We start from the raw sequence: 15,746 nt of genomic DNA, 5'->3' as shown, positions 1-15,746 counted from the left end.
GAGGACCTGAACCTGGGTAAATATTGTCTCCTTCGTCCCATTTTACCCATAGATCCGAGATCCACAGCTCGGGACCCCCTACCCCGAGGTCTGCCGGTTTTAGTACCGACACTCGAGGTAACTAGAAGCAAGCCATTGAGAAAACAAAAATTGCTTGAGCAACAGACTTAATCAACACCTCTTTAGTTGTAGCTGATAAGAGTTTTTTCATCCATCCTCTCATCTTTTCCCAGACACGCTCTCTCAAATACTTAAACATTCCATTCTTTGAGTGCCCCACATATGTTGGCATACCCAAATACCTCTCACTCAAAGATTCATTATGCACATTCAAAGAATTCTTGATACTTTCACGGACAGATTATGGACAACCCCTGCTGAAAAAGATGGATGATTTATCACGATTACATGCTGCCCCGATGCTACAATAATTCAACAGGTTTGATATTGCAATAGCTCCCTCATTCCTTGCCTTGAAAAGCAACAGGTTGCCATCTGCAAACAGAAGGTGGTTAACAACTGAGGCTGTGGAGGGCACCTTGACTCCACCTAATGTTGATGAGTGAGAACTGAATTTTTTAAGTCATGAAAGGTCCTCTGCTGCAATCAACACTGAGTAAGGGAAATTCGAATCTACATGTCGAATCCCTCTCGTGGGCTTAAACTGATCAAGTTTCTCTCCATTGAAAAATACAGAAAAAGATACTCATGAAACCATTCCCATAACAACTTCAATCCACTGAGAAGCAAAACCCAACTTGCTCATGATAGCATTGAGGTATGGGCACTCAAGTGTGTCATAGGTTTTCATTATGTCTAATTTGAGAGCATGGAAATTGTTGGTCTTTGCTTTGGACTTCTTCATAAAGTATAAGCACTCACATGCACATATCATATTATTTGTAAGAGTAAAATGCACCAAATGTCCTAAAAATATTCGAGGTGGGTCAAGTTACTCCCAAAACTTTGAAACTGCATATTTGGGTCCCAAAAGTTTGTAAGTGCATCTATGGTCCTAAGTAGCCCAGACAATTTTTGACTCGCTCATGTGGTGTGTCGGACTATTGCCGTAGGGGGCGCTCGAGGGGCCTCCTATTTGATGCATTTTGCCTCAAACTGAGCCGCGACGCACAAGGGCGAGCGCGACTGGGCTGGCCCATTAGAGGTTGCCGCGAGCAGGCTACTACACCAGCTTCGACACCATAGCGCTAAAATCCGTAAAAAAATAATGCGTTGGCCTGGATTCGATAGTAGGATCTCATGTTCATGTGCTAGTGCCACGGGAGCCAATGTAGGTTCTTGACTATTTATCAGCACGAGACTCTAAGAACTAACAGTAGCGGCAAACCTGAAACATTTGAAATTTCGAACAGAAACAGATTTTCAAGAAGGGGATATTTTTAGAAACTCAAACACTATTCAAATCCGCGAACAAAAATTTAGAATACTCAACATTTTCTGAAAACACCGAACAATTTTGAATCTGTGAACAAGGTTGAAATTCTGAACAAAATTTGAAAATGTGAACAATTTTTCAAAAAATCAACATTTTTTTCAAAAAAAATAGGGATGTTTTTATCATAACCAAATTTGCAAATTCGAACAATTTTCCGAATTTAGGTACTTTTTTGAAAACATGACCATCTTGGGTATTTGTGAATAAATGTTAGCACAAACATTTTTGGAAATTCACAAACATTGTTTGAATTTGTGAACAAATTTAAGAAAAACGTGCATATTTTTTTTGCAAACATGAACATTTTTTAAAATCTCGCAAATAATTTTTGAAAACACAAACATGTTTTGTTCACATTTATACAAAAAATATGATTTTTTTCCAAAAAAATGAATGTTTTACGTAATGTGTACAGTTTTCAAAATTTGTGAACGAATTTTGAAAAAGCTCAAACATTTCTAAAAATAGGATTTTTTTGAATATATGAATATATTTTTCTAAATTGGAATTTTTTGAAACTATTAACAAAATTTGAAAATATGAACAATTTTTGGAAACATGCACATTTTTTTAAAACTCCCCCAAATAAAATTGAAAACACAAACTTTTTTTAATTTGCAAACAATTTTTGGAAACATGAACATTTTTTGCAAAACATGAACACTTTTTTATACTCCAGAACGAATTTGAAAACATGAATGATTTTTGGTAACGCAAATTTATTTAGACATTTGCAAATATATTTTTTAAACATGAACATATAAATAAACAATTGGATAAAGAAAAAATAAAACGAATATTTAAAGAAAATGAAATAAGAAAGAGGAAAAAGGAGAGAAAAGCATTAAAAAAGAAAAAGAAATAAAAAAACAAAGAAACAAAAAAAGGTTTAGGAACCTCCTAGAAGGTTCCCTAAACCTGGATCGCCGCAACCATTAACGGACCAGCCCAGATCGCGTCGCTCCCTCGTAAAGCCTGTCCGAAGCCTCGATAGCTTGACACAACATGCGGAGCAACTAACTAAAGAGCGCTCGTCCCATAAAAAAACCTAAAGAGCGCTAGTTCCCAGCCTCCACAAAGGTCACTTGGGGATGGGCTGAGAGCGCGCCATTTGGTGTGCTCACAGCTGCCGCCGCTTGTCCCGCTCCGGGCGCTTTCTCCGGATTTTGTTTTTTCAATTTTCGGCACGCGTTTTTGGCTTTTTAGATGGTTTATTTTTTTGGCTTTTCGGTTTTTCACCGGTCTTCCTTACCTTTTGGGAAAAAAACTAAAAACAATTGCAAAAAAAGACATTTTCTTTTTTTTCGCAAGAGGCATGATTTTGCTTCCATGAGAGGTACGGCCGTGCCTCTCGAAAACGAGAAAAACACGTTTTCTCTTCTTTTTTCTTGCGCGAGAGGTACGGTTTTGCTTCCGCGAGAAGCACGGTTGTGCCTCTTGGAAACGGAAAATACACGTTCTCTTTTTTTTTGCGAAAGGCACGGTTTTGCTTCCGTGAGAAGCATAGTTTTACTTCCGCGAGAGGCACGGCCGTGCCTCTCAGAAACGAAAAAAACGCGTTTTTTCTTTCTCAGAAACGAAAAAAACGCGTTTCTCTTTTTTTCGTGAGATGCATGGTTTTGCTTTCACGAGAGGCATGGTTTTGCATATGTGAGAGGCACGGTCGTGCCTCTCGGAAACGACAAAAACATGTTTTCTCCTTTTTCCCTTCCGTGAGAGGCACGATTTTGCTTCTGCGAGAGACATGGTTTTGCTTTCACGAGAGGCACGGCCGTGCATCTCGAAACCTCTCAGAAACGAAAAAAAAAACATGTTTTCTCTTTTTTTTTCTATGAGAGGCACAATTTTGCTTCCGCGAGAGGCACGGTTTTCCTTCCGCGAGAGGCAACGGCTTTCGAAAAAGAAAAGGAACGTGCTCCAGGTCCGGAATTTTTGCTCCGTTTTTTCATGAAAAAAATTCGTCAAAACCTATTGACATGAATCTAGTTTTAAAGATTTGGACGCGAGGAATCTAACGATGAAAACGGTTCAAGATTTGAACGCACGGGTTAAAAGATAAATCGTTTTGAATAAATGAATCTAGGAAAAAGGAAAAATTCTCGCCATTTGTCGCGACCTGAGAAGGTGAAAGTAATTTTTGGAAGGAGTACTCTGATTTCGCACAACAATTTCCGGCGCTCGACCCCAGATCGATTTCTTTCACGACCACCTTTTTTTTAGACAAACCTACTCAAACAAGAAATACCACGGCCCAGCTTAAATAAGCGGCCCAGTACAGTAGTACACTAGAAATCCAGGTCCAGACGAGCGAGCCCATCCGCGGCGAGCCGGCAGAATCCTCGTCCAGTCCGACAACCAAGCCGGCTAATAACTGTCGTAACCATACCATTCCTTGCTTGGTCAGTCATCTTCAACCTCCAGATCCGCGTTTGGCCAGCGAGTCGCACAAGGGGGGGTTGTGATCCGATGGGAGCGGTGGTGACCGCGGTGATCGCGATCGCGGCGGTGGTGCTGGGCTGGATCACCATCGAGATGGCCTGCAAGCCCTGCCTCGAGACCGGCCGCCGCGCCATGGACCGTGCCCTCGACCCCAACTACGACCCCGACGACTCCCCCGCAGCCAACTCCACCGCGCCACCCACTAGCGAGCCGCTACTCGCCGACCTCTCCGCCTCCACCGCCGCGCCAGCCAAGGCCATCTGATGCGTTTCTTGCTCTCAGCGTCGTCAGTGCACCAGTGCTAGGCTTCCTTTCATCCTTACTCCAGCCATGTTTGTCTATCTATGAGTTTGCGTGTTTGGTTCTTGTGGCTTTTGTTATTACAGTATGTGACAAGAACTTGCTTTATGTTATAACATGTTATGAAATGAGATATGGTGGTGATCTGTATATAGGATGCCCTGTATATGCGATCCTGAATTCCTGGCTGAGACTTCCAGCTTTCTATGCAAAGCAGATGATACCCTGATCTACATTTCCGAATTGGCATTTCAGTATGTCGTGGGAGTACGGTGTCAAGAGTAAAATCTGTGGGACAATATATATGATTACATTGGAAACATTTCGAGATTGGTACCGTGTGTGAGGTCAATCCTCCAATGGTGTTGCCTCGTTTTCTGTCTCATCATCATCCACGATGTTGTCATTTTCGTCGGCTGGAGTTTCAGGATCAGTCTCCATCTGTTCTTGTTCTGCATCATTTGGGTCGTCATCCACGTCACCGTACACCTGAGAGCTTACCACATGCCCATGCAAATCCTTGTGCTTCAGATTACCTATCAAAAATGGAGAAAAGTAGTTGGCATTGCTGAAAATCATAGATCCAAATGAGATATGGCTGATAGTATTGTAGTACTAACTAGCTAACTGCAGTCTGTGTATAGCTAGGAGAAATTGCAAATCAGATCAGTGTTTACCAATCCAGCAACGCTCCACATTAGAGCAGTGTTCCAGGAGGGCCTTCACTTGGAAGAGAAACCGCTCCATGGATCTCTTTGTGGCAGGTATCTTGCTCGTGATCATTGTTCGCTTGTAACCCTAAACAAGATCAAAATACTTTTCTAAGCATGGAACACATAATTTATGGTATGAACATCGATGATCAAATATTATCGATTGTGCCTGGTGAGAATTAAAAGGTTACCAATTCTACCTTTGCCTCTGCACATATAGTTTGGATTATTCTTGTTGCTTTCTGAAGTTCTTTTATCTGCATAAGTTTTACTTGTCAGTACTAACAGTAAACAGCCACTGTAATTTGGCAGGACAAAAGGCAGCTATTGAGTGGTGCTAAAAGAAGTAAATAACAAATACTCCCTCCGTAAAGAAATATAAGAGTGTTTAGATCACTAAAGTAGTGATCTAAACGTTCTTATATTTCTTTACAGAGGGAGTGACATTTACAGTTATTTACCATTTTAACTATATCGCCGCCATGTTGCCCAAACTGCGTCTCTAGAAAGTTGAAGGCTGCAGCAAAAATAAAACGGAGCGTTAAACTGAACATGTTTTCACTCAAAGGCAGCAACAAGAATACACCTAATGAAAGTATATGAAAGCTTATCAATTCACAGGTTCTCACCTTTAAGAAATGCATCAATGAATCGCCCCCCATATTTAACTGCCATTGCATGCATAGCAACCTATATTTTGTGATTCGATGTGAGATGCATCATTTTCAACCAGCAGTCTCGTACATCACAGTACACCATTTCCATTGCATCAGGTGATCAATTATATTAGTATCTCTACACGAGTGACTTCATTGCAACTTACCTTCTCGTGAATCTTACATATATTTGTCAGAGAAACAAACACGTTTACTGATTTGACAATTTCATCCATAACATTTTCCACTGCTACTCCTGATTGTGATGTAGTCTTCAAGGCTTGCTTGATCTGGAGAAGAGGGAAGAACTTGCTCAAACATCAAGGGATACTTTTTAATATGTTTAGAGACAGCAATGCAACATAGTGCTGACAGTAGAGTAAATATTAGCAACTAAGTGTAGAATGTGTAAAACAACTTACCATCTTGTTAAAATTCCCAAGATTCTCCTCATGCTGCATTAGTAACCCAAAAAATACAAGAGAAAACAAATAAATATCGGATATTTGAAAATGCTCTGGACATCAGATACTCCCTCCGTCCCAAAATTCTTGTCTTAGATTTGTCTAGATACGAATGTATCTAACACTAAAACGTAACTAGATACATCCGTATTTAGACAAATCTAAGACAAGAATTTTGGGACGGAGGGAGTACTTACCAGCACACGGCACCACGAGTGGAAAGTGGAAGAACACAATGTTGGAAACCCATGCGACAGTTCTTGGGTAGTACTTTTACTTTTGAGCGAAGCTACCTTCAATGATGGAATAAAATTCTAAAAATGAGTGTTCCAAGGCGAAAAGAACAACAACCCAATTGATATCGACTCTGATAACATGACCCAACAAATTGAGATGGACCACCTGAGGCAACACCAAGCAAGCCAGCTCATCAAGCAGAACTGAAGTCGACTCACTATTCCTGAGGTATATTTGTAATATCCTTGCTATAAGATCACCCTGACAAGCAATAAACATGGAACTTGTTAGCCTCTTAGGAATTAGTCATGCATGATTATAGGCGTTGCACATTTATATGTTAAAAAGTGTTTTAGCTTACTTTACTCTGCCATCCATTTTCAGTATCTTCATTAGGGAAATCAGAAGTTAGCAGCTTATGAGCTGATAACCCAAGCTGCTTCTTTACAAAGGGAATAATCTCTTTGGAGCATCCTCCATGCATATTCTTCCCATTTGATTCCCCAGATTTTTCCAACAGCACGATAATGGAATTTAAAATAGATTGCATGGTAATTAGCACGTCAGAGGCCAAAATGTGTGAGAACAAACACACTGCAGTAAGACATGGTATTGAGATTAGGAAAAAGGTCACGCTGCAGTAAGACATGGAGAATCACTTTTGGCAGTTGGCACAGATTGCAACTGCTGATTACCTGCATCCATAATAGCCTCAAACATTTTAAATGCCCCACAGTACAGATAATCAACATTACTAGGGACCAGAGGTGGACGGAACTCAGAAAGATCATCATCGAAATTTTCAGTTGGCTGGAAAGTCTGTAGCAGCTCCTTCAGAGCTGACATATTTGCTTGATTCAATAGATCTGGCGTGCCAAGTAGCTGCAAAAGGTGCCATATTATGTTAATGCTACAATTTGAGTCATCTTTACTATCAGAAGTAAGAAAAAGATATCCATGCTACAACCTTCCTGTAGCAGCCAAGAACCTCCTTAAATACGGAAGTGGCTATTGAAGACTTGGAGACCATCACGTATGGTATGTGCGGGTTTCCTGCTGAATCCGAATGTGAACTCCAGTTGTCTGGGCTGCTATCTGATCCTACATAGCAATAGTAGTGCCCCATTGTGTTATTGATCAAAGCAAAGGAAAGGAGGGGTACAGCAGTACAATGCATTGTAGTATTGTAAAAAATCCATACTATTCACGATAGGAGGAACTAGAAGCAGAAAAGGATAATCAAAGCTTACTGTCTTTCATCATTGAAACTGATCCGTCTAGATGCTTCCGTAGACTCGAGAATAGTGGCTGGATTTTGCTAAGAAGATCTTCTGTGCTCTTTTGGCAATGAGCGCGAGTGGATTTTGCTTGAGAATTGTTAAAAAATGGCTTGCTTGATGGGTTTACATGATCTAGTTTGTTGTTTAGATCACGTAGAAGATAGAGATATAAAGGCAGCTGAATAACGAAAACAGAAAAACCTCAATAATGACACCATACTTTAGTAGCTATATATTATGTGGTTGAAATCAAGTACCTCAGATTCATGATATGGATAAGTTGAATCTTGAAACTGTAAAATAAATAAATGAGAACTTGACCATAAAACTTTAAAAGAATAAAGTCAAACTGAACAAATGCATACCTCTGAATACTTTAATAAGGATAAACAATTCACATGGAGTGTTCTGAATTTAAATCTTTGCATATCCAGCTGAACTGGTGCTGCCATCAAATCTATATGCCCAAGCTCACCAGGATTATTAGCCTCACTTTCAACATCCTTCGACGTCATTCCACTTGGCAATGGTCGTGAAGATGCTTTCTTTGTTTCTTGGGTGATCGTTACACCTGCTCTTTTGAAAGCATCCAGTATCGTAGATTGCTTGAGCTTCTCATCAGAATTCAATTTATCTGAAGCTGCTTTGTCCTTGCGGCCCTTTTGTCTTTTGTTGGAAGATGGGCCCTCCATGTTGTCTTCCTCAATTTTCTTCCCAGTGTTGAACTTGCTGCTGCTAGTTGACCCAGAATAATTCCCAAGATATCGCAGCTCAGGTAGAGATAGAGGATAAATTTTAAGAAGGGTGTTTAACAAAATCTCGAGTAATCTGCATTTTTTTCAACAAAATAAGTCAGGTGCATTTGGTAATCATGTCATAATATTATGAAGGGTGCACTAGACATGATAATCCTAGACATATCTTAAGTCATACATGTTCCTTTTTCTTTATTAAGCTCTCTAACATCTAATGCAAACTGTAATAGAATGTTTCTGTTCAGACTTAAAAATATTTATTGACAAGCACAGATGAAAAAACTTGCCTGACATGCTTGAATCAGAAATTTCAAAGAAACAGTACAAAAATTCACCATCCAATCCCCCATTAATACCCCCCCTGTTCTCCTTTATAAGATGTTTACACATTTCAGACACGCCCAAAACAGTTCAAAGCGGACTGGCTAAGACGTCTTATAAAAAAGAACGGAGGGAGTAGTATTTAGTGAAAGGTTGGTTCTTTGATAAATTATGATGAATACAGTACAAGTAGCATGCAATATCTATTTAGGTGTAGTAGATATGGTACTCTCATCACTGTTCAAACAATACACTCACATTAGATTTCTCAGACGCTTCAAAAGTTTAACTGCTGTCTCATCCCTTACTCTTTGTGACACATTATCAACTCTGGCCGCAACTTGTGTGCTGAAGGCATTAAGCTGCCAATGATGCCACCAATTTCAGATATAGATATCATATAATTTCAAGCATTTAGTCAGTAAAACCAGAAGATTCAAAGCATACCAACTCCCTAATCCAGTTTATCGCAAAGTACAGTGAGTGACACACTGTTTTTTTCTCCAGTGCTGACAAGCTTCCCCATCTAGATTCATCCAGGTTCTGTCGGTTCTCAAATCCAAACCAAGATTAATTATTTTTCAGTCACCAAAGGACATCTCTCTGATAGTATAAAACTAATTTTGGAAGTTTAATATATTACAGAAGTAGTGACACATTTGCACTAATATATTTGCATTTGTTATGCTTTTCAAAACAACTTTGAACCCTTGACATCTGCAGGTTGATATTTTTTTTATATGAATGGTAGAGATTGATTATATGAACCCAGAATTTGTGATTTACCATTTATTATGAGAAACTATTATAGTATTGTTGATTACATGTGGGCCAGTTGTAGAGAAACTTGCAATTTATTTGTGGCACCATTCTGTGTGTGTTCTGGCGGAGCAAAGGCAGGTTGCAGAATAATATTTAAGATACATAATGCAACAAAACTAAGACTTAAAAGAATGGTGTTCCTGTATAATTAACAAGTTAGGGGTATCGCTTCAAGTTTCTAGAGAGCAGACTGAGCGGTATAACCTTTGTAGAGGGAAGATGCAAAGGACAGCCAAGGAGTGCATTTATTCCACCAAGTGAGCCTTCACTTCCTGAACGTTCAATCTTCGATATAAACAAGAAAGTTAGTTTGACCATTAAGACATGCTGGATTACAAGGCTATGGCACTTACGGTAGTTAGAAGTAGAAATTGGGAAGGAAGGATCTGCAAGCAGGCTTGAGACCTGGTATGAGCATACATAACAGTATTATAATAGACCAGTATAGGTCATATTCAAAACGATAATAAGGGTGGGAGCGTATGCCTTAATTTGGTCGCTTTGGCTATGTAGAAATGATTTGGTTTTTAATGACAAAAATGCTTCTCCTCTACAGGTTATTTTCCGGTGTACGCACTCGCTACGTATGTCGGCTATGCTACAACGGCCGGAGTACCAACCGCTGTTCATGGTGGTGTGTACGCGATTGGAGCAGGTGGCTACGGAGGTTTTTTCCCAACATGGGTGGCAGCATAACCTACGGATCGATCCACCACCTTCTTCGACATAGGCATAGTGTCGGTCTAAAGGACTCTACTGTTGCCGATTTGTCGATTTTTATTTCATGAATTTTTGTCAGACTTCTGGATTTGGCTGTGTGCATCTTAGTTATGCAGAGGCCGGGTGTTACTCATAATGCTTTGTATCCGCTTGATGCTACATTTTGAGATAATAAAGTCGCCCTTTATCGAAAAAAGGTCATATTCAGACTAGTTAGTAACCAAGTACCAACCAAATAATGACCATTAAGGCCTTAACAGCTACTCCCTCCGTTCTAAAATAGATGACCCAACTTTGTACGAAAGTTAGTACAAAATTGAGTCATCTATTTTGGAACGGAGGGAGTAGAATTGTACCTTTGTTGCGAGGTGGACACTAGTGGCAAAATATTTACGCATACTGGGGAGATATTTCCATCCAAGTTCATCCATAATTCCCCTGAAACCAATGTGTTGTCAATTACACTTGTACTTTCATCATGTGTCAAGTAGAAATGTACATAACTGTCAAAGCATCTTGCTAACCTTCAATGCTCTCGCAGAGATATTTTTCTGATAGCTGGCCATCCTCAAGATCAGCAAGAAAAAGGGTATCAAATTCTGCAACATGTTCTCCAACCCTGGAAAGGCCAGTTAATGAAATGAGCTATCTTACATGAAGAAACATGGATCGTCTCCTTTTTCCACATGCAGTAGCAACCATTTTATGCTTACCACTCAATAATTGCAGAATGAAGAACATTGCTCTCAAATAAAGCTGATAATTCATCATAGAGAAGAATTAAGGGCAACGTCACAAATTTGCAGGAGTTAACAGTCATATTTAGCAGTCCCAGGGCCTCCTCACAATTTGGTTGCTGCCAAACAAAACAAATTTATAACTAATGAAGCAACACCAGTATTTCATGAAGGCGGAAAAGGTAGCCGCCGTGATCTCGGATACTTTAGATGCAAGAAGCACAGCTTGAGACAAAAAAGGGAATCCAGCACCAGGTTAGGTATACAATTTAGGTGTGTGTTCTTAATGCTGATGCTTGCTTCACTTGTAGAAAACCATGGTACTACTTTGTCCACTGCTCATGTTATTTTTGAAGCATCTAACTAACAGAGTATTTCTTTAATTATCAGTAGGAAACTCTTACTGTCTAGCAAGTAATGTCATGATTTATATCGTACAAGTATCACTTTCAAATGAACTAGCACAGGGCATTAAAAGTTTTTGACTAATTTTAAAGATAAATAGGTGCTGCTACAGATGCTCCTGTAAATGCTAGCATTTACATACAAATGTATTTTTATATACCCAGGAGGTCAGAAAGTGACAGAATCATTCAGCATGGTTGTTTTAACACGAAAGCAACATTTATCTTGAATTTCATCATGACCAAGCAAACCTGAGATGATGAGTAGTTCACAGCAGCATTTGCATCTGCAATAGCTGAAACTATCCTTAAAGCCCCAATTATTCCCATTCTCTTATACTTCATATCTGGATTGCTAACCTACAAAGTGCAAGCAGACACGGAAAACAATAATTGAAAGCCATAAACCCTAAAAAGCCTTCTTGGATGAGCCTAGTCATAAATGTAATCATACCTGTTTTCTCACTACCATAAGAAGTTCATTAGCAACAGAAGAGCCACCTGAACTAGTATTGAAGCCAGCAGCCAGTGCCAATTGACAGAAGATCTCGTAAACCTACTTTTTCATAACTGATGTTTATGATGAGAAAAAAATAGGAGTAACGAATTAAAAATATTTCGCAAACCTTTCGAAGATTATCTTCATGAAAACTCTCCAGATAATCTAAAATACCTATGTAGTAAAAGTCAATGTAATTCAAATTATTCCTCAGTAGCAAGCACTAAATACATAAGACTTCAGAAATAACAATACCAGTTATATGTGAAGCTATAGGGATGAGTTCCTCAGAGTTGTTGGATGTCAAAGAAATCATAATATCCAAAGCAGAAGAAACTTCGTAACTGACCCCAGAACCTATATGAGTTATCAATGAGCCTACGAGCTGCACAAAATGGTAGGACATTACCAAACAAAGAACAGACAAAATATATAAAGGACAGAAAACTGGGTATGAAACATAAGAGAAACTGGTATATGCGCCAAGAGAGTTTAATTGGATGGATTTCCCAACAGAAGGATGATAGTCTGCCTAAGCCTTATAGTTTGCAGATAAACGTAGAAAAATTCAGCTACAAACCAATAGCTGTCCAATCACCACCTCAAATGGTACTACTGCAGCTAATCTGACGAGTGACAACACACAACCTTATCACTCAGATGTTTCATTGGCACAACAGTGGTATTTTGGCAACTACGACAACGATTGCACAGATTACTTTTTGAATTAGTTAATTAGTTCTCAAATGCAAGCCAACTGGTTGAAAACAGTAAAACTATACGAAATAGGAAGCAGTATCAGAATCAGAATTTCTAAACAGCCCTTCCAAGAATTATGTTCATTAGCTGGACTTATGCATATGCATTCAGTAGAGCATGTTCAAGTTTTAAATCACCAAAAAAATGTAAATATATGTGATATGCAACAAAATTCGGTAAACAGCCTACCTGAAATCCTGAATTATAGGGAAATTACTTTTTTCAAAAATCAACAGTGCATACTAACCCAATTTGCCTACATTGGTAAGTTCTTGATTTTCAGTACATTCACGACAGCAAACACAAGTGTTGGCAACAAAGGGGTACCTCTTGCCTGGAGAAAGTATCACTGAATTCTTCAAACAAAGCCGTGAACAAATAGGTAGCAAATTCTCTAGCCTTGTCTTCCTTGCAAGCCAAGAGGTAATCACTCACTGAGAGATATGACATAAAATTGTCCTAGTGCAAGTTTTTATGTCTCAGTCAGCATGGGTAGGCAAACATACGTGGTCACTTGACAGTCATTACGAGATACCGAAGAACTGACCTTTACTATTTCAGTATTTCCATGAATGCATTGGTGAAACAATGTCTCCCGGATATATCCTTGTAAGATCTTGGATTTCAGTATTTTCTCAGCACTTTTCTGCAGAGCACCCCCATTGGCATATATGAGCATGATGAGCCAAACATCAATCACTTTGTGATCCCTTGCATGGTCAACTAATTTCAACTCCTTCAAGAAGGCCTCACAAAGCATCTGCATCAATAACAAAGCAAATTCCAGTTGAAACTCCAACGTGCAGTGCTGCATTTCGAGATACAGTGTAGATTAAGATACCCTACATTCTTAAACCGGAGGCCTGATCTCAAGGCATCAAGGATTGCCCCATCAGTGCTAGTTGCTGATGCCTTCCCTTTCAGCTTCTTGCTCCGAGCAGCACGTGGATCCACCACACCAACAAACTTCAGTTGCTCGCGGATCTGCGATATAATCCTGCCAACATTGGCTGGTGTGGCAGACAGCAACAAGAACCTGAGTAAGTGTGGCATCTGATCTGCATGAATCGTCCGGATGCATGATATTGCAACTGTAACCGCCTTCAAATATTCCCACAGCACAAGACAACAGTTAGGCCACAATGTACATCATCATACACAAAACAAGAAGAAAGAAAATCGTTGCAACAATCACCTGCTCCTGCAACAGCGCATCGAGGTTAAGGTTTGACAAAGTGTCGAGCACAGCAACCACGACTTGGGAGTCCTCCTGCAGCAGCTTCTCCAGAGCGGAGACCACAGCAGCATGGCTCTGGTCGCCCACAATCTCCGGGATCGACCCGATGATCTCCTTCTTGAGCCGGGGTGGCGCTACCGAGAGCACCTCCACAAGCTTGGTGACAAAGGTATCGGCGTCGACAAGGAAATCAAGCCAGCGGAACTGAGCAACGATAAGCCTCCCCACGTCGTCCTGCAGAGGCACCCCATCGAGCGCGTCGTCGTCGAAGTGCTCGGGTAGCTTGTCGAGGAGGAGCCCCAGGAGACCGGGCTGGAGCGCGGGCACGGAGAGGAGCACCCGCGCCAGGCTCAGCGACCGCGGGGAGGTGGGCAGGAGTAGCTGGCGCAGCCGCGTGGGGGACTCGGCGAAGGCGGCGAGCCCCGCGAGGAGGCGCGCGGGGAGGTCTGCCGCGGGGTCCGCGGCGAGCGCGCGGGTGAGGCGGGGTACGAAGGTGGGGGCGGACGGGAGGGAAGGGGGCAGGTGCGGCGGGACGAGGAGCGTGCAGCCGGCGTCCGCAAGGAGCGCGGCCGCCGCGTCGACGACGGAGGGTTCGGCCGGGGTGGGCGCGGACCGTGTCGCTGACGGCGGCGGCGGCGGCCCGGGTGCTGTGGGCGCCGGTGGTGGCCGCTTTCGCGGGTTGCTGCGCTGCAGAAACACCATCGCCGATCGCCGCTACCACCAGGAAGCTTCTTCGGGAATTTTGGGGGGATTTGGGGGAATGAAAGTTTCGCGCCACAGATACAGAGGGAACGCTTCTTAATTCACATCATTGTATCACGTTCAGGACCTTCTGACACGTCGGGTCAGATGATAAACCTTGTGGTGGGTGAGCAGTTCCCAAACTCTTTGAGGGCTTTTTTTGCAAAAACCATTCGGACCACCTAGGATCTGTTGGATCTTGGATCCAATGGCTCTGAGGAGCTCGCATCACCACAGCATCTAAGGTGTGGTAGCACGTGATAGATCCAATGGCATCTAAGTAGTTTTTGTACTAATGTGTGTAATTCGCAAACTCATTAAGATTTCTTTGCAAAAAATATTAAGACCTCCTGTGAGCCACTAGATTTTAGATCTACTGGCTCCCAGGAACTCATCGGGCACAACCCGTCGGTATTTGAGAGGGTGGGGCCAAATGTTTAACAAACATAATCTAAACCCTCATAAAAAAGACCTTCACAATTTTATCTAAGGTTGGGGGCTACCCCCGACAATCTACATAGCTCCGCTTATGCAATTGGGATAGAGGGAGCGTCTATATGTGAGAGAGACGACGCGAGAAAGCGAGGTCAATTGAGTCATGTATAGAGGGAGAGATGGAGTGAGTGTGGCCTAGCGTATACTCGAATGCGAAAGACGATACACCGAGATATCGTGCGACGAAGCTGTAGTGAGGGATGAATGGAGATAGTTACCGAGAGAGTGACCTAGATAGACTGTGTGCGCGCGCGTAGTGTGAAGGTTTTTTACCGAGGCAACGTGTGTGTGTATATATATATTGTGTGTGTGTGTATATAGGGAAAATTCATCCTACCACCTGAGGATAGTTACCCCACATGTCTTATATACTATCATGTGATATTATATATACTATTTTATCATTATAATTATGTTCATATATTATATATAACATATGAGTTACATGAAAAATTTGCAAGTTGGCCCATGATTTTTATTATATTTGCGAAATACGTATATATTTATACTAAAAAAAACATACTAAAAATACGATGCATACGACCTAAAAAATAATATATATACTATCTAAACATTGTTATATACTACATAGTACGCGTACATACTCTCCGATTTGATAGATACTACATATAACATACAAAACTCAAGTGGTGGTAACTACCACTGGTGGTAGATAAAATTTAAATCCATCCTACCACCTAAGGGTAGTTA

General features: G+C 41.0%; 2 protein-coding genes across 3 annotated transcripts; one reads left to right on the top strand and one right to left on the bottom strand.

The window, feature by feature from the left end:
* The first annotated feature begins 3,826 nt into the window (after window positions 1–3,826).
* On the top strand, window positions 3,827–4,347 carry LOC123052847 (uncharacterized). Its single transcript, XM_044476201.1, has one exon. The coding sequence runs from the start codon at window positions 3,923–3,925 to the stop codon at window positions 4,157–4,159; it is 237 nt and encodes a 78-aa protein (XP_044332136.1). The 5' UTR covers window positions 3,827–3,922; the 3' UTR covers window positions 4,160–4,347.
* Window positions 4,342–14,582, bottom strand: LOC123052846 (Fanconi anemia group D2 protein). Of its 2 annotated transcripts, none has more exons than XM_044476199.1 (30): window positions 13,758–14,582; window positions 13,409–13,663; window positions 13,110–13,322; window positions 12,890–13,021; window positions 12,059–12,188; window positions 11,931–11,977; window positions 11,759–11,860; window positions 11,557–11,664; window positions 10,877–11,019; window positions 10,688–10,782; window positions 10,520–10,601; window positions 9,797–9,848; window positions 9,648–9,728; window positions 9,069–9,164; window positions 8,880–8,983; window positions 7,911–8,373; window positions 7,803–7,838; window positions 7,516–7,723; window positions 7,233–7,366; window positions 6,961–7,147; window positions 6,627–6,859; window positions 6,431–6,526; window positions 6,226–6,321; window positions 5,987–6,019; window positions 5,732–5,854; window positions 5,538–5,598; window positions 5,370–5,425; window positions 5,109–5,165; window positions 4,873–4,993; window positions 4,342–4,731 (listed from the first exon to the last, which is right to left on the bottom strand). In XM_044476199.1, exons 1-30 carry the CDS (start codon window positions 14,499–14,501, stop codon window positions 4,544–4,546), a joined length of 4,476 nt encoding a protein of 1,491 aa, XP_044332134.1. In that variant the 5' UTR covers window positions 14,502–14,582; the 3' UTR covers window positions 4,342–4,543. The 2 variants fall into 2 exon arrangements, with proteins under 2 accessions (XP_044332134.1, XP_044332135.1); XM_044476200.1 differs by having other exon boundaries at window positions 7,233–7,360.
* Between the last annotated feature and the right edge of the window lie 1,164 nt (window positions 14,583–15,746).

Source organism: Triticum aestivum, chromosome 2D, assembly GCF_018294505.1.
Source record: "Triticum aestivum cultivar Chinese Spring chromosome 2D, IWGSC CS RefSeq v2.1, whole genome shotgun sequence".
Taxonomy (NCBI): Eukaryota; Viridiplantae; Streptophyta; class Magnoliopsida; order Poales; family Poaceae; genus Triticum; species Triticum aestivum.
This window is presented reverse-complemented; position numbering and strand designations above follow the sequence as displayed.